Raw genomic sequence first — 25265 nt, 5'->3', positions numbered from 1 at the left:
CATTGCCATCAGTGCAGAAAGTTCTACTGGATAGCACTATCCTAATACATAAAAACACCCACAGGGAAACTGGTTAGAGCATCGCCCTGATACACCAAGGTTGTGGGTTCAATCCCCAGTCAAGGCACATACAAAAAAATCAACATCCCTGGTCAACGCATATGTAAGAATCAACCAATGTATGCATCAATAAATGGAAGAGCAAATCAATGTTTCCCTTTTTCTCTCTTTCTCTTTTTCCCTCCCTTGCTCCCTCTCTCCTTTCCTCTCTCTCTCTCTCAAGCAAATTAATCAATTATAAAAATAGATCACTATACTGCCAGTTTCCTGAAGTCAAATGCAAAGATTATGATGAAATATAAATAGATCAAATTATCCTTTTAGTCAAGGATCTAATAAAAAGGTATATTTATAATCCATGACATCAAAGCACCCATACATAGCAAAATACAAAGAATAAATCCCTTTCCAAACTGAGCTCTGAGGCAACAAGCATTATTAAATATTTTTTATCTAGAAAAAGTTTAGACAGGTAATTTCTGTACTTCTAGTTCTAAAATTTTGTGTGCTTTCATCTTAATAGGTATAGATTTCTGTTACTGCCCATTAAAATCATACACACTGCCAGGAAACAGGTGCACTCTTAATTCAAATATTTTAGAATATTTTTAGTACCTTAAAAAAAAAACTGTAGGTGAGCAAATTTAAAACGTGAATTATACGTTATTTTTTTACTTAGGAACCTAAAGAAACAAAAGCTAAAAATTCGCTTTGTATTCCCTCTCAAACTATCACTGCAAATGCTTGGAGTGTGAATAACATTCCAAATATCAAGAACAGAATGCTCTATGCTAAGAAATTTAAAATCAACTCTTTCCTTGCCAAAACTACTGGGTACCTGAAACTTTAAGTCAAAATGGTTCCATTTAAAGCATTTCAAACCTTTAAAATAAGTCACAGCAAGAATTTAAGTATTTATTTTATCCACATTAAATACTTCTAAATTCACTGCCTTTGCCATCCACTGCCAAAAAAGGAATTCTCAAGAGAATGAAAACATGGAAATTGAAACCAGCCTGTAGGCAAAGTATACAGGAGGGTCACATGGAATCAATCTGAAGGAGAAAGTTACTACTACCGGAGCACCTGGAGTCAAATTAAATTAGGCACTATTTACATATTTCTCGTTCAGTACTGACCTCACATGCTTTCTTATGTTATACACAAGCCTATCTGGCTCTTCATACTTGTATTAGTAAATAGGTTCTAACTTTAACTTAAGTTAAATGCTTTAAAGAATAACATTCCCTATTTTTTTCTCATTGTTCACGAACCTTAACTGTTCGTCAGATTGCCCCAATAAATCCATCTGTTCCTTCTAGTTGCTTCCAAAGAAAAAGTCTCGCAACCAAGGACACCAGATTGTAAAAGACACAGTTAAGAGTTCTGGCACTACTAATAAGAAATCTTGGCAAATTAGTTTAAATCCCTTAAGCCGCAATTACTTCAGCGGTAAAGAATGAATACAATAATACAAATCTACTCTCGAGCGGGCATTTAAATTGGATTTAATTAAAGAGAACAATTGCCTCAGATTTTTGGTGCGCTCCAAATGTAAGGCAGCTCTTCCCCATCTCACACTTTCCCTTCCACTTCTTCCCTTTAAGCTTCCAGGGTTTTCTCCCAGGCACCACTTAGTGTTCCCCTCATCCTCGTACTCCATCCTGCCCTTCCAATTCCATACAATTTCACCACCCTCTCGTTCCAAGCTGCTACTTCCCTTTGCGCCCCCTAAGGTCCCAGGCAGCCCCTTCCTTTGCACCCCACATCTCCCTCAGTCCATATTTCCTAACGGCTCCTCCCCTCAGTTCCCCACCCGTTCATCATCAGGTTCATCCTGCCCCTCCAACCGTCTCCCGCCCCCAGGTTCCTTCCTGCCCCTCCAAACACTGTTTCCCCGTCTCAACGTTTCTTCTAGTTCCTCCAACCGACTTCCCTAATGCCCAGCTCCCTCTCTTAGTCTCTATGTTCCCCAACACCTAACTGACTACTCCTTTTCATCCATTCTTTTCATCATATGCATAAGTGCAAGGCACCACATACACATACTGCAGCCGCCACCCCACCTCGATCCTCCATCTTTCCCTTTTACACTTGCTTCCTTTCTTCTCCTCCCCCACCCCCGCCAGCAATCTCCTCCGGAAGAGCCTGGTCCCCAGGCCAAGGTCTCTCACCTCATTCGGTCACTTCAGTGGTGCCAACCGCTTCATACAGGAAAAAACAACCAATCACGTCCCCGTGGGCGCTTCCCCTGCGAGTCCGAGCACTTACTGGACAGCTGCCCCACCAGGCACCCCACACGTACACACGCACAAACCAAAGTCCTGAGGACGAGGGCTGGGGGCTAACAGTGAGTGTTCTTAAGCCAGCCTTAAACACAGCTCACTTTGCTACAGCCCTTCGCCATTTTGGTTTCCCGCGGACTGCCGGTGCATTCTGGGAGCGCGGAGCCACTCCAGTGCCGAATGGCAGCTCTCCAGGGCTGCGAGGAGGCGGGGACTGCGCGGTGAGCGCGGAAGAACACCTTGCCCTGCGTCCCCGACCGAAGCTGAACAAAGAAGGACTCTTTAATGTTGCGGTGGGACTGCGTCCTTCCGCCGCCGGTGCTAACACAATAGTGAGCGCTGCGCCCTGGGCTGGTGGTGGTTGTTCTGCGGTTTTCTTCTATAAAGTGTTCTGTCTACTGTGCTTAGTCTTCTCATGAGAAATGGGACATTGCTTGCTACATCTTGCCGTGCTGATTTCTTTTCCGTGGAGAAAACCTTAGATAAAGTACGTTTCTTTTCTCTTCACCCTGAGGCCTGCTGTTCGAATTTCCTTCAGCGGTCAGAATACCGTGGATGTTACAATTAAATTTTGTTCGGAGATTATTGCCCAGCCCCAAATTCCTTCTAATCGGAAGCTGCTTTTATAGAAGAATTTTCTGACGGTTTTTCCCTGACAATGAAAGGTTTTCCTTTTGGTCTGCTTTGCAGTCCTCCCTAATAGTGATGAAATCTGAGAATAATCCCGTAAAAAGTGGTTTATTTTAGGAATATAAACTTTTTCATACTAGGGCAGACCTGTCCACATACTGCTCCGGCGGTCAGAGGTCCCGAGTGACAGAGTGCAAGCTTGTCTCTGACTTAGATACAACCCAGCTCCAATTAGCAGCCACGTGTGGTACCTTTGTTTATAAATGTGTCAAAATATTTTCAAAATATTTTATGTTTTTGTCTCATATTACATTACAGGGATAATTAATACCATGCTGCTTCTCTCTCTCTCTCTGGAAGAGTACCTCTTGCGGCCTAAACTCGCTTTGCTCATATTTCAAAAGGGATTCCCTCAGCCCCTGAAATCAGGATTTGGCAAGTAAACATATTATCCAAACCATTAAATATTTTAAATATTTTAGTCATACCGTTCCACTCTTTTGCTTCTCCTGACTAATGGTCCTAATCAGGTTTTAAGTCTGTGTCCTTACTAGAGCCTTAACATATTTGCTACCTTTCAAGTTTCACTTTCTCTGAATTCTGTTGTAACGTAATTTCTCAAAAATTCGGCTTCAATTCCCTTCACACTTTTGGTTGAGGAGAGTTTTGACTTTAAAAAAAAATGTAGGTGCAGTCCAAAAACAGATAAAGATATTGCACAAACATAGGTTTGCTGTGCAACTTCAGCCTAATCATAGAACATCAGTTTTGGACAACATTTGGTCTAAGTTCTCCATGTTTCTCTCAAATGGTCATCAGGCCTCAACTTAAACATCTTCAGTGATTCAGCACCTCAGAGGCAGTCGTTTTAATTTCAGAAACACTGATAATTAGAAAAGTCTCCCTTATATATATGCACAGTCTGCCTTCCTATAATTTCCATTTACTGGTATAATTTTGGCCTCTTAAGCCACACAAAAGTATTCTAATCCTTTAAACATTAGAGAAGTCAATGATCCCTATTTTTTTAAAAGCTTGTTTTCCTGTATAAAGATGACTGCAGAAGTACAATCATTTAAGGAAAACCAGGTGCTCAGGGAATCAAGGACACTGAGGGAGTCACAGTAACACAGTATACAAAGAATCCCTGTTACTGTTGTCTTAGAAATGTCTAAGCAGTATGCAAAGAATTAGGACTTTAAGAAGAAATAAATGTCAAGTCTTTCAGAAGTACAAAGCAAAATAACTTCAGTCAGAGTATACTGTGCCCTTTACTGTTGTTATTTATTTCTGTAAGAGTCATTAGGGTTCACAAAAATTCTTCTTTTCCTGTCTTCCAGGCACACAGTAAAATTGCACTCTCTTGCACCCTTGAAGTTAGGCATGGGCATGTAAGTTGGTTTTACCAATAAAATGAGAGAGGAAGTGATACCACTTCCTAGGAAAATCTTCAAGAGGCAGAGGCACCAATCCCCCCTTGCTGTGGTGATCAGGGAAGTGTGTGTTGAGATAGAACATCTGTCACTTTGAGTCCCTAAGTAAAATTAAGCAGAGACTAGGTGTGTGCACCCATGACCGCAATCCAGTTTTAGAACATTTCCACCACCCAAAAGTCATCATGCACATTTTCAGTCCTGTTGCTACTAACAACCCCAAGCAATATGCTGCTTCTATAGATTTGCCTTTTCTGGCCATTATGTATAAATGGACTTATACAATATATATAGTCTTTTGGCCTGGCTTCTTTCACCCAATACAGTATTTTTGAGGTTCATCTGTGTTGTATCATGTGTCAGTTCTTTCCTTTATATTGCTGAGTAGTACTTTTTTGTCTGACTGTACATTTTGTTTATACATTCACCAGTTGATGCATATTTGGATCATTTCCAATTTGGGGGCTATTATAAATAATATTGCTACGAACATTTGCATACAAGTCTTTGTGTAGATATTTGTTTTTATTTTGCTTAGGTAGATTTCTAGAAGTGGAATTGCTGCACTGTATGATAAGTTTATGATTAACTTTTTAAGATACCACTGAACTGTTTTTCCAAAATGGGAGCAATGTTTGAGGACTCTGATTTGTCAGCATCCTCACCAATTCTTGTTGTTGTCTATCTTTTTTATTTTACTCATTCCAGTGGGAGGGAAGTAGTTTTTCACTGTGACTTCAATGTATATTTCCCTAATGGCTAATGATATTGAGTACTTTTTTCATGTGCTTATTAACTCTTCTTAAATCTTCTTTGGTAAAACATATATTGAAATCTTTTACCCATTTATTTTAACTGGGATGTTTGTCTTATTATCAAGTTATAAGAGATCTTTGAGTATCATGGATACAAGCCCTTTACCAGATACATGATTTGCAGACATTTTTCTCCCAATCTATGGCTTATCTTTTTACTTCCTTAATGATGTCTGTTCAAGCACAAAAGTTTTTTAACTTTGATTAAATCCAATTTATTTTTTTAATGCCATATGCTTTTGATCTTATACCTAAGAAGTCTTGGCTTGACTAAGATCATGGAGATTTTCTATTATGTTTTCTTCTAGAATTTTTATAGATTCAGCTCTTACATTTAAGTTCATTTTGAGGTACACTGTGACGTATGCATCTATATTAATCTTTTTGCATGTGGATATTTAATTGGAGAAATAAACTTTTGTTGTATTAAGCCACTGCAATTTGGAAGTGCCTGCTGCCCAGCATATTAGTCTACTCTGACTAATACAATCTAGATATGTTACTATGTAACAGAACTCAGAAAGAGCATTGAATCCGCCTTTGTAATCAGAAGCAAAAGTGAAAAATATGAAAATTTGATCAGAACATTCAAAATTTTATGTAATTCTCAAATTTTATCATTGAAAAGTCACAGGGAATATTATAAAATATATTTATATACCTACAAGTTCTCAATTATTAGTCTTACTCTCTTGTACAAAAGGGCTAAGGAGAACTTCAATGTTCATTATGCAGTGATAGAAATGCAAATAATCAGACAAGTCAGAGAGATCAAAGAAAGACATTCTCTGTCTTTATAGTTAGCTTTCATTGGTCTGAAAAGAGAAATATATCTGAAACATAAAAATAATGAGTGTTTCCATAGTAAATCAGAAAGATTTTTTAAAATCCTTTCCTTTTTATTCAAAGGTTAAGAATCCATATATAACATGAACTCTTCTTTTAAACCCAGTTATTTGTTGTAAAAAATATATATAGTAAATTTGTATTCTTTGTATCATACACCTTAAAATATAGTGTGCCCATTATTAACTTGTGACCTGTCATTTCCAAATCTGCCCTTCATAACTTGCTTTGTGAAAATGAATATGGGTCTTTTAAATTTTTTCCTTCACCAGCTGGCAGAATGTTAAGCTTTCTCAGTGGAGAGACCATGTAATATAAAGCAGTTTTCCTCCCTGGTTCCAAAGTGCACTCTCAGCAGCCTCCTGCAGCGTGCACAGTTTCCCCAGAGCTGGGATTCTGCAGCACATGCACCTTCCTCAGGTTTGTCAAATCATCTCCCTACCTGAACCCCAGGAGAATTTGCAGTGCTGCTATCAAGTAATATTTGTGCTGTCTTAGCAGTCAGAAATGTAAGGTGAATGAATGAAAAGTGTCTGTGTATTCAAAACCGATCACTCAACTAAAAATCAGAAGAGCTAGGTTCCAATTTTCATCTCCACATACGGTGCTTATGACACAAGTTTTTGAAGATTAAATCACCAAAATTTGGTGGGTATGGGGAGAAAAGAGAGAGAATGAATACAAATTATCCAAGAATAAGAAAGCTAAACCTTCACATTTGCTTCACAGAGCTAATTTGTCCACTGAGCATTCAATGATGTGGACATGGTAAGACAGGCAGAACAACAGAAGCAGGAACCCTGGAGGACAGAGGACCTCAGCTGCTGGCCAGCCTTTGTCTCTATTAACTGAGTGATCTTGGGCAAATTTCCTAAGCTCTCACAGCCTGAACTTTGTGGGCTCCCTGGGTAGGATAAGAATATCAACATTAAAGTTTCCTCATACAGACTAAATGAAATAATATATGTAAAAGTGCTTTATTTTTCTCTCAGTAATTATTACATGTCTTACTCCCTCAATTCAACTGTAAGCTCCTTGAAGGTAGAAGGGCATTATTCTTCTTTGTAACCCTGTTTCTGGAAGCACACCTGGACTACAGAAGAGCTTTTACATAATAATTTTTTAATGTATATTTATTTAACAATGTTAAATGTGTCTTTTATATGTAAAGAACTGTGCTGTACACTATTCAGGACAGGATACAAGCATTAATAAGCCATATCCACAAAGTGGGCTGGAGGGCTTAGAGTCTGGAGATAGTAACATTAACAAGTGTAACTAAGATACAGTATAAATGTATGGAGGTGTGAAAGGGTGTGATGTATCCTAGGAATGAGAAAAATATTTAGTAGAACCTGGGATGAAGGATAAAAACAGGCACAGAAAAATGATTGTGTCTGTGAGAGACCTCATATGACAAGTGGTATCAGTCAAGACTTTTTTTTTATTACAAAGGTCATGATTGCAAACTAAAAAAGCCTTGGAAGGGCAGAAACCCTTACCTTGGTGTTGTTTGGAAACAGGTACTAGAAAAATATCAGGATTTTCCATCCATTTCTCCATATCTTTCTCTCTCTCTCATGTGTCTCTGAATGGTATTTTCACTCTCTCCTACTGCATATGGCCTTCTCTATTTAGTGAGAAACGTGGTTTTCAACAAAGTTACATTTTCTTAACCAGTAGTTAAGAAAAGGGAAGTTTTCTCTTCTTCCTCTTTTCCTCATTCCCACTCTCCACCCTTAGAGTTGTAGCCTAAATAAATAAATAAATAAATAAATAAATAAATAAATCACAGAAATATTCTCATAGGCTATGATGTTACAAGCAAGACAAGATATCATGTTCAACAATAATTGGATCAACGCCCAAACCTGCAGCCAAAGAAGTGGAATCTTTTATTAGCTGCCACCACAAGAAGAACATAATTGGAATTGGAAAGAATGTGTTTCCCCAGAGAAAGATGTTTCTATTATGGACTGCCAAAATACTTTGAACCCACTAACATGCAGTGACTATTAATGCCAAGCCCTTGTGCCTGACATGGGAGCATCAGGAAAGAGCACTAGTGAAGCAAACTGGATTGGAGTGCCAAGACTTGGTTAGGGTGTGGTTTTCCACTCAATACCAGCCCTTTCCTTTCTTGAGCTCCAGATATAATTCCAGCTGCCTACTAGACATATTCTTTTTTAAAAAAATATTTTATTTATTTTTAAGAGAGAGGGGAAGAGAGGGAGAGAAACATTGATGTGTGAGAGATACATAGATCAGTTGCCTCTTGCATGCCCCTGACTGGGGACCTCGCCCACAATCCAGGCCTGTGCCCTGGCTGGGAATCAAACTGGCATTAATAGTAATTATAACTGAAGCAGAATATATTTAATTACATGATCTTAAGCATTAAAATTTAATTTCACAAATTTTACACATTAAATGAGTAATTAAGAATTACTGACAAAGAATGATAGGAATAAATAAAGAGGGTCCATTTATGGGTCTTGTCTCACCATTGTCATCAGTTAATAGTGAGTGTAGTTAAGGATTATCTCTGTGGTAAGATTTTTTCCTCTTTGTGTTCCTTTCTATTTCATAATTTTTCTATCCTTGTAATAGTTAAAAAGTTATTTAAAACCCATGGAGGACTTCCAGCCAAGATGGAGGCATAGACAGACACATTGCATCTCCCTCCACAACTAAGAAGGAATACAACTACCTCAAAACCAAAAACAACCAGAAGTTCCAGAAAATCATACTGCATTGAAGTCCAGCAAACAAAGATATAAAGAAGAAATACTCATCCAGACAGGTAGGAGGGGCGGAGCCTGGGTGGAGACAATGCGGTGTGGTGGTGGCAGCAGTGACAGCAGCAGCAGGCTGGCAGAAATCACAGTCACACGTTTTAAAAGTCAGGAGGGACACCTGGGTAGAGTTCCCAGCTCCTGACCAGACCTTGCAACTCACGGTCCCAGCACTGGGGGAGATCAAGCCTCATTGCTTCTGACTGTGCAAACCAGTGGGGGTTGGGTGGAGGCAGAAACTGCGGGTCTCAGCAGAGTCCATTTGTTTAAAGGGCTCCCACAGTCCTAGAACATCCACAGACCCACCCACTCTGGGAGCGACAGCCAGGGAAACAGCTAGAGGGGCACAAGTCCCATACGGAAGTGGGAGAAGTGCCTGGAGCATGGGAAAGTGCTGAGCGGCCAGCATTATTTTCTCTCACACCCCTCCCCCACATACAGCGCCACACTTGGTGAAACAGGTCCCCCTGTACTGAGGAATCCCTAAGCCTCTGCCCCTTAAACGTAACTGGAGCAACAGCTCTACCTAAGACACAGAGGCAAACAAACACAGAAGCCTGTCAAGATGAGGAAACAGAGAAATATGGCCCAAAAGGAAGAACAGATCAAGGTTCCAGTGGGAGAACTAAGCAATGTGGAGATAGCCAACATAACAGATGCAGAATTCAAAACACTGGTGATAAAGTTGCTCACAGGCTTGACAGATAGGCTTGAGTATAGCAAATGCATAAGAGAAGAGGTGAAGGCTATGCTAAGTGAAACGAAGGAAAATTCACACAAAACCAAGGGTGAAGGGAAGGAAACCGAGGTTCAAATCAATTATTTGGGACATAAGGAAGAAAAAAACAATCAACTAGTACAGAATGAGGAAACAAGAATTGAAAAAAATGAGGAGAGGCTTGGGAACCTCTGGGATAACTTTAAACGTGTCAACATCTGAATCGTGGGGGTGCCAGAAGGAGAAGAGGAAGAACAAGAAATAGAAAACTTATGTGAAGAAATAATGGAGGAAAACTTCCCAAATTTGGCGAAGGAAATAGACATACAAGTCCAAGAAGCACAGAGAGTCCCAAACAAGCTAGACCCAAGGAGGACCACACCAAGACACATCATGATTAAAATGCCAAAGGTGAAAGATAAAGAGAGAGTCCTAAAGCAGCAAGAGAAGTGGAGAGTTGCTTACAAAGAGATGTCTGTAAGACTATCAGTTGATTTCTCAAAAGAAACTTTGCAGGCAGGAGGGACTGGCAACCAGTATTCAATGTGATGAAAAGCAACCTACAGCCAAGATTACTCTATCCAGCAAAGTTATTATTTAGAATGGAAGGGCAGGTGAGGTGCTTTCCAGACATGGTAAAGCTAAAAGAGATCACCATCACCAAGCCATTATTATGTGAAATGTCAAAGGGACTTAATAAAGGGAAGCTCAAAACTCTAAACACTAAAATGACAACAAACTCACAACTATCAACAACTGAATCTAAAAAATACAAACAAAATCCAACTAAGCAAACCAGAATAGGAACAGAATCATAGGTATGGGGATCATTTGGAGGGTTATCAGCTGGGAGGGGGAAGGGGGAGAAATGGGGAAATGGTGCAGGGATTAAGAAGCATAATCGGTTGGTACAAAATAGACAGGGGGAAGTTAAGAATAATATAGGAAAGGGTGAAGCCAAAGAACTTATATGCACAATCCATGGACATGAACTAAGGGGGGGGGGATTGCAGGAGTCATGGGGGGTACTGGGCAGAGGGGAGCAAAGGGGAAAAAATTTGGAACTACTGTAACAACATAATCAATAAAATATACTTAAAAAAAACCAAACTCATGGAGTGCAGTGACATAGGCTTCTGGTCCAGTGAACCATGAGAAAATTTATATGCTGTCTGATAGAGGCATTTGAAAGCTTGCAGGCTCTCAAACCTTGGGCTCTTTAGAGGAGCTCTCCAGGGTACTGGACTGCCTTTCCTGAAATTCTGATCAATGAACTAGATCCTGTGTCTCTCTTCTGACCTATTTGCCCTTGGTTTACCCTGCATCATGCCCTTATGATCATCTGACTGTCTTAACTGGCAACTTAGTTCTTTGGAATAGTACCCAACATCTTTAACTGTTAACATTATGCTGATGCTTTCAAAATCTATAGAGCCAGTGATTTTCTTCCCACCCAAACTCATCCATTCCATTTCTATTACCATTAGCCTTTACTAACTTATTTAACAAATAATATTAACTGTTGACAAAATGTAAAATGTATAATTTCCAGAAGATAACACAGACGAAAATCTATATGACTTAGGTTTGGCAATTAGTTTTTAGATGCAACACCAAAACCATGCTCTGTTACTTAAAAAATTTGATAAACTGAACTTCATGAAAATTAATTTTTTTATGTGAAAGACACCATTAAGAGAATGAAAAGAAAGCCAAGGGATAAATACTTGCAAACATATCCAGTAGGGGACATATTCAAAATACACAATGAAACCTTAAAGCTCAATAGGAACACAAAAAACCTGATTAAAAATGGGTAAAAGACCTGAACAGACACCTCACCGAAGAAGGCATTCAGATAATAAATAAAGCATATCATAGGATGCTCAACCTCCTGACATTAGGGAATTGAAAATTAAAACAAGAAACTACTACACACTTACTACAATGGCTAAAATCCAAAATACCAACAATACCAAGTACTGGTGAAGATATAGTGCAAATAGAACTATCATCATTGCTGGAGAATAATGCAGACACTTTGGAAGACAGTTCAATAGTTTCTTACAAAGCTAAGTGTAGTTTTAACATATGATCCAGCAATCACACTGTTATGTGTTTACCCAAATAAATATGTCCACACAAAAACTGGGACACTAATGTTTATATATATTATATGTGTTTGTAGACAAACTAGAGGGAACCAAGATGTCCTTCAGTAGTCAAATGGACAGCCCCAGCCGGGTAGTTCAGTTGGTTAGGGCATCGTCCTGATACACCAAGATTATAGGTCCAATCCCCAGTCAGGGCACATACAAGAAACAAACAATGAATTCATAAATAAGTGGAACAACAAATCAATGTTTCTCTCTCTCCCTCAGTCTCTTTTTCTTCCTCTCTGTCTATAAAAATAAATAAATTAAAAAGACTGGCAAATGAACTAACTGTAGTACATTAATACAATGGCATATTATTCAATCATAAAAAGAAATGAGCTATGAAGCAATGAAAAGACATGGAGAGGAGACTTCTGGCCAAGATGGAGGCATAGACAGACATGCTGTGTCTCCCTCCACAACTAAGAAGGAATACAACTACCTCAAAACTAGAAACAACCAGAAGCTCCAGAAAGTCGCAGTACATGGAAGTCCAGCAAGCAAGGATGTAAAGAAGAAATACTCATTCAGATAGGCAGAGAGGACACGGTGTGGTGGTGGCAGAAGTGGCAACAGCAGCAGGCCAGCGGAAAGTGCAGTTACACATTTTAAAAAGTCAGGAGGGACACCTGGGGAGCATTCGCAGCTCCTCACCAGAGCAGCTCACTATCCCAGCTCCAGGGAAAATCAAACCTCATTGCTTTTGACTGTGCAAATCAGTGGGGGTTGAGACGGAGGCAGAAACTGCCGGTCTCAGCAGAGTCTGCTTGATTGAGGGGCCACCACGGACCTAGGGTGTCCGAAGACCCACCCACTTTGGGAGCTACGGCCAGGACAGTGGCTAGAGGGGAGCTGGTCCAGTGCGGAGGTGGGAGGGGCGCCTGGGAAAGGGGCGAGTGCTGGGCAAGCAGCATTGTTCCTTCTCGGACCCCTCCCCCGCATACAGCGCCACAATATGGTGAAATAGGTAGCCTGTTACTGACAAATACCTAAGGCTCTGCCCCTTACAACATAGTAGGAGCAACATCTCTCCCTGGGACACGGATGCAAACAAATACAGGAGACTTCTGGCCAAGATGGAGGTCTAGACTGACATGCCCCATCTCCCTCCACAACTAAGAAGGAATACAACAACCGCAAAACCAGCAATAACCAGAAGTTTCAGAAAATAAATGGAAGTCCAACATATGAAGTTATAAAGAAGTGGTGCTCATCTGGACAGGTAGGAGGGGTGAAGCCAGGGAGGAGAGGTCAAGCTGTGCTGTCTGCGGCAGCAGCAGTGATGGCGGCAGGACAGAGGTAACCACAGACACCCGTATTTAAGGGGAGGTGAGAAGCGCCTGGGGAGCACCCCCAGCTACAGACTAGACCCGTCAGCTTGCAGTTCCAAAGCTGGGGAAGGCAGACCCCCATTGCCTTAGACTGTGAGGCCTGGTGGGGGTGGGGAGGGAGGAGGAGGCTCCTGGTCTCTCAGCGGAGATTGAACGGCAGGAATCCATCTTGGACCCCTACCCTGCAGAAAACGCCCAGTTGTGATGAGTGCACAGGGCGCCCCCCGCCCCATAGCGTAAGAGGTGTGACAGCCCTGCCCAGGAAGCAAAGGTAAACACAAAACTGTTCAGGATGGCACAGATAACGATAGAGATCCCAGTGATGCAGCTGACCAGACAACAAATTTATAATCTAACAAAGCAGCAGATAGAAAATCTTTCTGAGGCACAGTTCAGAGCTTTGCTTATACAAGCACTTACAGACCTAACAGCAGATCTTAAACAAGACAGGGCAGGAATGAAGGCTAGTCCTGCTGGAATGAACAAAAACACATATGAAACTAGTGGTGAGGGCAAGAAAACCAGGGATCAAATCAACAAATTGGAACATAGGGAAGGAACAAACAGTCAGCCAGTGCAGAAAGAGGAAACAAGAAGTGAAGAAAATGAGGAGAGGCTCAGAAACTTATCGGACATCTATAAGCGGCCAACGTCTGAATTATAGGGTTGCCAGAAGGTGAAGAAAAACTAGAAATTGAAAAATTACGTGAAAAAATAATGAAGCAGAACTTCCTTAACTTGGGGAAGGAAATAGACTTCCAGGTCCAGGAAGCATAGAGAGTTCCAAAACAACTGGACCCAAGGAGAAACACACCAAGACACATTAGTATCAAAATGTCAAAAATTAAGGATAAAGAGAGTATCTTAAAAGCAGCGAGAGAGAAGAAGAGAATTACATACAAAGGGGTCCCAATAAGACTGTCAGCTGATTTCTCAAAAGAGACTGCAGGCGAGAAGGGACTGGCAAGAAATACTCAAAGTAATGAAAAGCAAAAACCTAGAACCATGATTACTCTATCCAGCGAAGCTGTCATTCAGAATAGAAGGGCAGAGAAAATGCTTCCAGGACAAAGCAAAACGGAAGGAGTTCATCAGATCCAAATCACTGTTATATGAGATACTAAAGGGACTTATTTAGAAGAAAGGATCAAAACTATGAACATTAAAATTAAAGCTGTATCACAACAACCAACAACAGAAGCTAGTGAACTGAAACAAAGGCAAACTAAGTAGGCAACAAGAGTGTGAAAAAAATTATAGGTATGGGAAACATTATGGGGGGGGTCAGCAGGGAGGGAGAACGGGGGAAAGGGAGGGAGATGGTACAGGAACTAGGAAGCATAATAGGAGGGAGTGGAGTAGATAGGAATGTGTTGAGAGGAACTATATGCACAACCAATGGGCATGGACTGAGGGGGGAGAAGACAACTGGAGGGAGGGATGTCACTGGGTGGAGGGGAACAAAGGGAAAAGAAATTGGGACAACTGTAACAGCATAATCAATAAAGCATATTTTAAAAAAATACATGGAGGAAACTTAAATACATACCTTTTTTTAAATTGGAGAAGAGTGTTATGTCAAACTTTTTAAAATGAGTTTTCAGTCCAGGTCAGATAGTTCAGTTGGTTGGAGCATTGTCTGTACACCAAAAGTTTGCAGGTTTAATCCACAGTCAGGGCATGTATCTAGGTTGCAGGTTTGATCCCAGGTTGGGGCATGTACAGGAGGCAAGCAATAGATGTTTCTCTCTCCCTTCCTCTCTCTCCGGAATTAATGAACACATCTTTGGGTGAGATTTTTTTTTTTTAAGTTACAAACTATAAAGATTTTTCATATCTTATTCTCATATTTTTAAGGTTGTATCTACAATCCAAAGAAGTTTTGCTTTTAAATTGTTATGTTTTATTTTGAATCTTCAGTCCTTGAAAAAACATTAAACAAGTTATACTATACCATGATTGAAAAGAAAGAGTAAAATAGAAATGGAGAGACTTCTGGCCAAGATGGAGGCCTAGGTAGACATGCTGCATCTTCCACCACAACTAAGAAGGAATACAACTATCTCAAAACTAGAGTCAACCAGAAGTTTCAAAATACTGAGCTGCATGGAAGTCCAACAAACAGATATAAAGAAGTAATACTCATTTAGACAGGGAAGAGGGGTGGAGCCAAGGTGGAGAGGAAGCAGTATGGTGGTGGGAGGAGCGGTAGCAGTGGCAGGCTGGCGGAATGCACAGTCACAATCTTAAAAAGTCAGGAGGGAAACCTGGAGAGCATTGTCAGCCCCATACCAGAAGCGCAGCTTACTGTTCCAACACTGGTGAAAATAAAGCCTCATTGCTTCTCACTGTGAAAACCAGTGGGGGTTGGGGCAGAGGAAGAAAGTGCCAGTCTCTCAGCAGAATCTGAGAGACCCACCCATTCAGGGAACGACCACCAGGAAACAGCTAGAGAAGCACCAGTCTCATATGGGAAGCAGAAGAAGTGCCTGGAAAAGGGGTGAGTGCTGAGCAAGCAGCATTGTTCCCTCTCAGACCCCTCCCCCACATACAGCACCACAATGTGGTGAAACCAGTCGCCCTGTACTGAGGAATACCTAAGGCTCCGCCCCTTACAACGTAAGAGGTGTGACAGCTCTACCTAAGACACAGAGGCAAACAATCAGAGGAGCCTGTCAAGGTGAGAGACAGAGAAGTATGTACCAAAATGGGGAATAGATCAAGGTTCCAGTGGGAGAACTAAGCAAGGAGGAGATAGCCAACCCAACAGACATAAAGTTCAAAACACTGGTGATAAAGATGTGCACAGACTTGACAGATCTGCATAAGTACAGCAAATGCATAAAGGAAGACATGAAGGCTATGCTAAATGAAACAAAGGAAAATCCACACAAAAACAATGGTGAAGGGAAGGATACCAGGGTTCAAATCAATGGTTTGGAACATAAGGAAAAAAAAAAAACAGTCAACCAGTACAGATCGAGGAAACAAGAATTGAAAAAAACAAGGAGAGGATTAGGAACCTCGAGGACAACTTTAAAGGTGCCAACATCTAAATCATAGGGGTGCCAGAAGGACAAGAGGAAAAGGAAGAAATTGAAAGCTTATGTGAAAAATAATGAAGGAAATCTTCCCTAATTTGGCAAAGGAAATAGACATACAAGTCCAGGAAGCACAAAGAGTCTCAAACAAGCTAGACCCAAAGAAGACCACACTAAGACACATCATGATTAAAATGTCAAAGGTTCAAGATAAAGAGAATCTTAAAAGCAGCAAGAGAAAAGCAGAGAGCTACCTACAAAGGGTTGCCTATAAGACTATCAGCTGATTTCTCAAACTTTCCAGGCAAGAAGGCACTGGCAAGAAGCATTCAATGTGTTGAAAAGCAAGAATCTACAACCAAGATTACTCTATCCAGCAAACCTATCATTTAGAATGGAAGGACAGATGAAGTGCTTCCCAGACAAGGTAAAGCTAAAGGAGTTCATCATCACCAAGCCATTATTATATGAAATGTCAAAGGGACTTATTTAAGAAAAAGAAGATCAAAACTATGAACACTGAAAGGACAACAAACTCACAACTATCAACAACTGAATCTAAAAAATACAAACAAAATCCAACTAAGCAAACCAGAATAGGAATAGAATCATAGGTATGGGGATCATTGGAGGGTTATCAGCTGAGAGGGGGAAGGGGAGAAATGGGGAAATGGTGCAAGGATTAAGAAGCCTAATTGATTGGTACAAAATAGACAGGGGGAAGTTAAGAATAATATAAGAAAGGGTGAAGCCAAAGAACTTATATGCACAATCCATGGACATGAACTAAGGGGGTTGGAATTGCTGAAGTGAAGAGGGATACTAGGCAGAGGGGAGCTAAGGGAAAAGAAATCGGAGCAACTGTAACAACATAGTCAATAAAATATACTTTAAAAAAAAGAAATGGAAAGGGAGGACATAAATATTAGTCAACGGCCACGGTTGATAAATTTTGGAAACTCTAAGTCTATGTAACTTTCTTAAATTGAACTCTTTAGTCTCAATTAATTTTATTTAATATATTTTGTCGAGTGAGTGGTGATAATTTTTACCCAGATCTCTCATTCTTATTTTCCCAAGCTTTCACTTTGACTATATAATAAACTCAATGGAGGTGATGAACATATTAGATTTCACAAGAATGTCAAAATTATTGGGCTGAATTTTGTTTTAGAGCACCAATTGTGTTATTTTCTTCTTTTTAAAATTTTTTAAAATTTATTTCCACTAGGACACTTAAAAAATAGATATAACAATTTATGCTTAGTCATTTTAATGAATGTAAATTGTATCAATTTGAGTAAAATCTTAATTTTCTCTGGATCTTGACAAACTAGTTCCTCCCAGAAAACACCAACCATTGCAAAGTAAATGCCAAAAACATGTTAAATAACAGTGTGAATGACTAAGTGTGGAGAGATGTTTCCCTTTAGAATGACAACAAAAGACAAGAAGAAAAATTAATTTTCTAAATTTGGAAAAATTAGCCATGCCTTTTTCTTCAGACTTTACAGAAAAATACTTTTTCTGTGCAGATACCAGCTCAAGCTTTGGGGCTGGACCCTTAAGAGGAGGTGGTGGTTTCTCTGGTTTTGGAAAGTCTTTACCCAGTTCATTCATTGGAACTGCAAAGTTTTCTGGAAATATTCCTTTTTTACCATTAACTTTACCCTTCCACCAGCCAGCTTCTCCAGTCTCCTCACTTATCAAATGTGTTATCTCTCCCTCTTAAAATAGTAAGTTCATCTTCATTAATACTTTCATAGGTAAATAATGATCTACAGTATTCCTTCACTTTAATTTTACCTTCAGTGTCTGTTTTTATTATCTCCACACTCTGAGTTCTGGAACCTAGTAACTATATGATCAGGGTCTTCTCTGTTTCGTTTTTTTCCCCTTTTATATTTCACTGGATATTCTTGTCCTAAGTTTCACAGGGACTTCTTTAAAAATATCTCCAGATCCAATTCCTTGAATTTTCTTTGGCTGTGTAACTGATTTAGGTGCAGTTTGATTTCCATTCCACAGGGAGGGGAAAGATAAAGCAGGCCCAGTCCAAACAGTTTCTCAATTCTCCCGGGCTTCATGAGTTAAACCATCATCTGTTACTTCTAATTCTTTCACAAAATTTGAGGGAAACAGTCCCAACTTGTTCATGGTTCCACTCCACCTCTTCATTGTTATCAATAACATTATCCACTTTTAGCTCCAGTTCATCATTGTTTTGTGGAATGTACTCAAAGAGAACTTCACAGTGACACTTCTTAGTCTTCTTAATGTTTTAATTTTTTGAATGTGACTGAATTCCTCCAGCTGGACATCTGTAGGTACTTACTCATTGTACAAGACTTGCTACCTTCCCATATCTTTCCTGTCTGGTGGGCAAATTGTCATCCTTGGATTCTGTCTCTCTCAAAATTATCAGGAAACATTCTTCTTCTCCCATTTAATTCTCCTTCTAGCCATCCTTCCTCATGTAGTTTTTTTCACATTCCTGATGATTTCCCCAACTCAGATAGTTAATTATCATCATGTGCAGCACCATAGTCAAACTCCACAATATAGTCAACTATATATAGTCAACAGCATAGTCTCCCCTGGGGGAGAAGTCTGAGCATGGTGTTTACTTCTGTTTGAATCAACTACGTATAGTGTACAATGTCAAAACAATACACTGGAACCAATAACTCTTAGCATTAGTACTATCCATGTACAGATGGTGACCAGAGTGATCAATTAAACTCTAGATGTACAAATACCATAAGTACATATTCAGAGTTGTGAATGGAATAAGGATTCCCACAGTATTAACGTACTTTGAACAAGTGGTGCAATTAAAGAAAGTGAAACATAATCCGTTCTATACATTTTCACAATCTCAATTGCTGTAACATGAGAAACGGTTTCTTAAAGGGTAGAAACCCTCAATTGCTTTTAGACCACAAAAGTCTATCAGTTTACAGCTGGAGGCTTCTATCCATTCAGAATATTTGGTACTTCTATAGACAATAGTCTTATTGTTTAAGTTAATAGATTTTGTATCCTTGAAACTAAAATGCTTTTAAGCTATGACATGACTTTTGCTTTGGCCTTAATTTTCCTTTTATTTCTAAAGACTTCTGTAAAGGGTTCTTTCATTAACATATATTTTCATTGTGATATAATAGATATCCCTCCATATTTTTATAATTATATTTTATTGAAAATGTTGTTACAATAGTTCCAATATTTTCCCCTTTGCTCCCCTCTGCTCAGTACCCTGCTTCCCTAAGCAATCCTACCACCCCACCTAGTTCATGTCTGTGGGTCATGCATATAAGTTCTTTGGCTTCACCGTTTCCTATATTATTATTAACATCCCCCTGTCTATTTCGTACCAACCAATTATGCTTCTTAGTCCCTGCACAATTTCCCCATTTCTCCCCCTCCCAGCTGATAACCCTCCAAATGATCCCCATACCTATGATTCTGTTCCTATGCTGGTTTGCTTAGTTGGATTTTGTTCTTATTTTTTAGATTCAGTTGTTGATAGTTGTGAGTTTGTTGTCATTTCAGTGTTTAGAGTTTTGATCTTCTTTTTCTTAAGTAAGTCCCTTTGACAGTTCATATAATAATGGCTTGGTGATGATGAACTCCTTTAGCTTTACCTTGTCTGGGAATCACTTCACATGCCCTTCCATTCCAAATGATAGCCTTGCTGGGTAGAATAATCCTGGTTGCAGGTTGCCTTTCATCACATTGAATACAACTTGCCGGTCCCTTCCTGCATGCAAAGTGTCCTCTGAGAAATCAGCTGACAGGCCTATAGGCAGTCCCCGCTAGGCAACTCTCCACCTCTCTCTTGCTGCCCCCAAGACTCTGTCTTTATCTTTCACTTTTGACATCTCAGTCATGATACGTCCTGGTGTGATCCACTGTGGGTTCAGCTCGCCTGGGACCTTCTGTGCTTCCCGGACCTGTATTTCCATCTCCTTCGCAAAATTTGGGAAGTTTTCCTCATTTTTTTCAATTCTTGCTTCCCCATTCTGCACTAGTTGGCTGTTTTTTTCTTTCTTATGTTCCGAATCATTGATTTGATCCCCGGTTTCCTTCCCTTCACCCTTGATTTTGTGTGGATTTTCCTTCATTTCACTTAGCATAGCCTTCCCTTCTCTTATGTGTTTGCTGTACTCAAGCATATCTGTCAAGCCTGTGAGCATCTTTATCACCAGTGTTTTCAATTCTGCATCTGTTAGGTTATCTATCTCCTCATCTGTTAGGTTGGCTATCTCCTCATCACTTAGTTCTCTCACTGGAACCTTGATCCATTCCCTCTTTTGGGCCATACTTCTCTGTCTTCTCATTCTGACAAGCTCCTGTGTTTGTTTGCCTCTATGTCCCAGGTAGAGCTGTCGTTACTGTTATGTCGTAAGGGGCGGAGCCTTAGAGATTCATCAGTACAGGGCGACCTGTTTCCTCACATTGTGGCACTGTATGTGGGGGAGGGATCCGAGAGGGAACGATGACGCCTGCCCGGCACTCGCCCCTTTTCCAGGCACCTCTCCCACTTCACCACCGGACTGGCGCCCCTCTAGCTGCTGCCCTGGCTGTCGTTTCCCAGCGTGCATGGGTCTGCAGACGTTCTAGGACTGTGGGAGCCCTTTAAACAAGCAGACTCTGCTGAGACTGGCAGTTTCTGCCTCCACCCCAACCCCTACTGGTCTGCACCGTCAGAAGCAATGAGGCTTGATTTCCCCCAGTGCTGGGACTGTGAGCTGCGAGGTTCAGTGGGAGCTAGGAATGCTCCCCAGGTGTCCCTCCTGACTTTGGTCAGCTATACCAATTTTTAAATGCCAAATGATGTGGGGATGTTTTCCAGATGTTCTTTGGTGTAGAAGGACAATAACTAAGCAGAGGTGCAGTTGAAAGTATTTTGTCACTGTTTGTCATTGTTTTTTTTACCCACCCTTTCTTTATTTTTAATTTTTTTATTTTTTATTATAAGTATATTTTATTGATTATATTGTTACAATAGTTCCAATTTTCCCCCTTTGCTCCCCTCCGCCCAGCACCCCCCTCCCCCAACGATCCCTCTTCCCCAAGTCCATGCCCATGTGTCGCACATACAACCTCTCCTGCCTCACCCTTTCATATATTCTTCTTCTTCTTTTTCAAAAATTAATTAATTAATTAATTAATTAATTAATTATTTTAACAATAAAAAATAACAATCCCTCCCTCTCAGACTTAAGACCCTTTATAATCTTATAAAGGACAATGGGTGAAGGTCTTGAGTTCTTCTAGCTGCTTCAAGCTGGACATGGTCATCGTCCTACCTACCCTTGGGTCCATAAATCCCTAATAAGAGTGGGGGTGTGGAGGCTGGGCTGGTCCTCCCACATGGGGAAGGATCATGCAGACTACAGGTCGGTTGGCTGTCCCCGGACAATGGTATGCTTGATTTAACAGGCTGGCACCCTTGTTGTATTCTGGAGGCAACAGATTTGGCAACAGAATTAAAAGACATCATTCAATCCATAACCACTAGATGACAAAAGGCAGGTATTAATTTTTCAATGTCCCACATTAGGAAAAAGAAGGACTTCTTTGGAGGAAGGTCTGCCAGGTACATCTCACCTGTCCAAAACCCTTTTGCCCATTATACTTAGTTTGGGCTGAGGGAAATAGTTTAGGATTGCCCTTCTCAGACCTCTGGGCTCTTTCTGTCCAAGCCATTAGGACAGAAAAGAGAAACCAGTTTTAAAGTGAAGCCCACAGACCACCCCATTCTTCACCAACCCAGCCACTTAGTTCAGCCAAACCATTGAGTCTCAGAAGGCAGCAATGCAGACAGGATTAAGTGAGACCTATACGTATGGACAGTCACTCAGGTAATGAGATCATAGGCTTATGCCCTTTGAAAACAGAAAACACATGTTAATTTATGTAACATAACCCACAAACAAGTCTCTAAATCTGTAGGACTGTCTTATCGGAAAGACATCCAGTTGCAAGGCATTTAACATTCTTCTTGCCTGTAAATAAAACATCTTTGATAATACCACAAACATAGTTTAATTTTCAAATCAAAACAAACTTTAAATGAAAAGAAACTTTAAAGATCGTTAGCTGCACTACTTTATAGTCTACCACTGAGCATTGTGATTTTCCTTGAATCACAATTTTTCCCCCTAAGATTTCCCTCTTTGTCATTAAAGGGACTGCATTAAGTCCATTTTAAATTTATCCTGTTCATTTGCATAAACACAAGAGCAGAAAATGATCACTTATGATCTTTAGTTCTGCTTTGCTGGAACTTAGGCAAGGAACATTTAGGGTGACCTTCAGTCTGCCCTTCAGGGCACAGAAGCAGAACCACATACCTGGCATTCAGCCTTGCCTGTAAACACCTGTCTTTTCCAAGTCCTTCTGGTTTTCCATTGTGCCTTAAGGTCCCTCCTAACCATCTTTCAGGAAAACAACCCTCATTCCTTCCCTGGAAAGATTGCCGTGGACCGCACATCCAACCAAGGTACCAGGCCTTTTATCTCGTGGGCTTTTATTACCTTTGAAAGTCAATCCCAGTTCCTCAGTGCTTTTTGGTAACAACCAGAGTCCAAGCATGTCTCCTTTAGGCATGACATTCCAGTCAAAGTCTTAGTCAAAAAAAAAACCTCTATTAACAACTGGTCTTATTAGTTTTATGCAAAGAAACTTACGTCATTACTTGTTTAGAATGCCAAACTCTGGAGGGATCGGATAAGGAGAAAAATATACAGTGTGAAGGAAAATCCTCGTCATTCTAATATTCACTGAACTTGCATTTCCATTCTTTATATTTTTATTTTTTCCCCCACTAAAATTTTGTTTGTTTGTTTTTTCATTACAGTTGTCCCACTTTTTTCCCCCTCTTGCTTCCCTGCACCCTGCCCCCACTTCTCCCACATTCAGTCTACACCCAGTTGTCCATGTCTATGGGTCATTTATACATGTTCTTTGACTAGACCCTTCCTCTTCTTACCCCCTTCTCTCCCTCCCATCTCCCCCTTTGTTACTGTTAGTTTATTTCTTGTTTACATACCTCTGGTTCAATTGCGCTCATTTGTTTGTGTTGTTCATTAGTTTCCCATAATAGGTGATAGCATAAGGCATTTTTATTTTTTTGCCTGGCTTATTTCGCTAAGCATAATTCTCTTTAGTTCCAACCATGTTGTTGCAAATGGTAGAAATTCCTTCTTTCTTTCAGTACTTATTCATTGTCATTTTCCCCCTTTGTACTCGTGTTCCTCTCTCTCTCTCTTTCTTCATCTTCTTAAAGCAGACTCTTTAGCATCTCTTGCAATGCTGGTTTGGTGGAGATGTATTCTTTTAGCCTTCTTTTGTCTTGGAAACTCCTTATTTCACCTTCCATTTTGAATGAGAGTGTTGTTGGGTAGAGTATTCTTGGTTGTAGGCCTTTGTTTTTCACTGCTTGGAATATATTTTGCCATTCCCTTCTGGCTTGTAGTGTTTCTGCTGAGAAATCTGATGATAGCCTTATTGGAGCTCCCTTGTATGTTATTAGTTGTTTCTTTCTTGCTGCTTTTAGGATTCTCTCTTTGTCTTTGAATGTTGGCATTTTAATTATGATGTGTCTTGAAGTGGGCCTGTTGGGGTTCATCTTCATTGGGACCCTCTGTGCTTCCTGGACTTGCATGACTCTCTCTCCTCATGTTAGGGAAGTTTTCTGTCGTTAGTTTTTCAAAGAGATTTTCTATCCCTTGCTCTTCTTCTTCTCCTTCTGGAATTCCTATGATACGGATATTATTACATTTCATGTTGTCCTGCAGCTGTCTTAGAGCCTCTTCAGTCTTGTTCAGTCTTTTTTCATTTTGTTGCACTGTGTGGGAGTTTTTGTCTACATTGTCCTCCAGCTCACTGACCCGATCTTTTGCTTCCTCTAGCCTGCTTTTAATTCCTTCTGCTGTGTTCTTCAACTCAGATTGTATTCTTCATTTCCTCCTGGCTCTTATTGATAGCTTCTATGTCCTTTTTCATTCTGGTGTAATTCTCAGTAAGTTCCTTGTAAGTTTTCTGGAGTTCCTTTAGTTTCCTTGGAGTTCTTTGTAGTTTCCACTGAGCTCATTGAGCTTCTCCATAATCCATGCTTTCAATTTCATATCTGATAGTTGGCTCCCCTCTATTTTATTTAGCACTCTTTCTGGGGATTCTACCTTTCCTTTCGATGGGGGGGTTGTTTCTCTGTCTCCCCATTTTTGTGACTCCTATTGTTTGTTGGTGCTTCTTAGAATGATCTGCACTTCCTGGATCTGCCCCTGGTGGCATCAGATCCTGTACCAGTCTGGGCCTAGGCTGCCTGTTGGAGACTTCCAGGGATCTACTGCCTTTGTCTGACTTCTTTAGTTGTTAATCTATTCAATCTGTGATTAGCCATCAGGCTTAAGGACCGAGGGTGTGGCAGCTTAATTCCTGAGGCAGGACTTTTGCTTCCCCTCATGCTGACGCCTCTTGGAGGTGGGGGGGGGGGAATGGTCTGCCTGCAGTATGGGGATGAGTCAACACTGGGACCCGGTCGGCTGCTTCCCCAGCTCTCCCCTCAAAGCCACCACACCAAACTCTCCCCAAGCGTCTCTAGTCCTCTCTGCCTTCCCTCTGCTCGAGCCCAGGGTAAGTGAAGGCCAAAATATTTTTGTATGTGATCCGCTTAAGAGCTCTTTTTCTCCAGCTGTTTCTCTCCGGTTAGCAAGAAACCCTGTGGCTTTTTGCTTTTCACAGCTGGATACTATTTTACTTTCCACTCTGTTGCTGTAGGCTGGGAAGCTCAGCTGGGGGTTTAGACCCTGCCCTTCTCAGGGGGAACCCCCGGCTGCTGAGCTGTTTCTCAGGCCCTTCAGCTGCCACCCGTGTGAGCCCAGCCAGCCCTTCCGTGTCTCTGCACTCCCTACCGGTCACGTTGTGATGTAGCGGCCTTTTCTGTCTCTCCGTGGTTATAAGACTTCTCTCCAGCTAGTGTTCGGTTGGTTATTCCAGATGATTTCTCCAAACTTAAGTTGTAAATTCAGACTAGTTCTAGGAGGAGGTTAGTGTAACTTCCACTTACTCTTCCGCCATCTTTTTCCCTCTTCCTCCATCTTGTTTCCCCTTCCTTTAAATATTAAGTAATTTTACTTCAATCC

At 40.6% G+C, this 25265-nt stretch overlaps 1 protein-coding gene and 1 pseudogene across 3 annotated transcripts in view; both read right to left on the bottom strand.

The window, feature by feature from the left end:
* The window catches only part of MTF2 (metal response element binding transcription factor 2), a 57032-nt gene extending 54559 nt beyond the window's left edge, over nucleotides 1-2473 (bottom strand). For all 3 annotated transcript variants that reach the window (XM_090269739.1, XM_090269740.1, XM_090269741.1), the window contains exon 1: nucleotides 2235-2473. In XM_090269739.1, the coding sequence (XP_090125865.1) occupies nucleotides 2235-2239 (5 nt within the window). In that variant the 5' untranslated portion in view covers nucleotides 2240-2473. The remainder of the gene's footprint in view (nucleotides 1-2234) is intronic.
* Nucleotides 2432-23129, bottom strand: LOC150015282 (CD2-associated protein-like; annotated as a pseudogene).
* Nucleotides 23130-25265: the final 2136 nt, after the last annotated feature.

Source organism: Furipterus horrens, unplaced genomic scaffold (assembly GCF_987537825.1).
Source record: "Furipterus horrens unplaced genomic scaffold, mFurHor1.1.pri manual_scaffold_3, whole genome shotgun sequence".
NCBI classification, from domain to species: domain Eukaryota; kingdom Metazoa; phylum Chordata; class Mammalia; order Chiroptera; family Furipteridae; genus Furipterus; species Furipterus horrens.
This window is presented reverse-complemented; position numbering and strand designations above follow the sequence as displayed.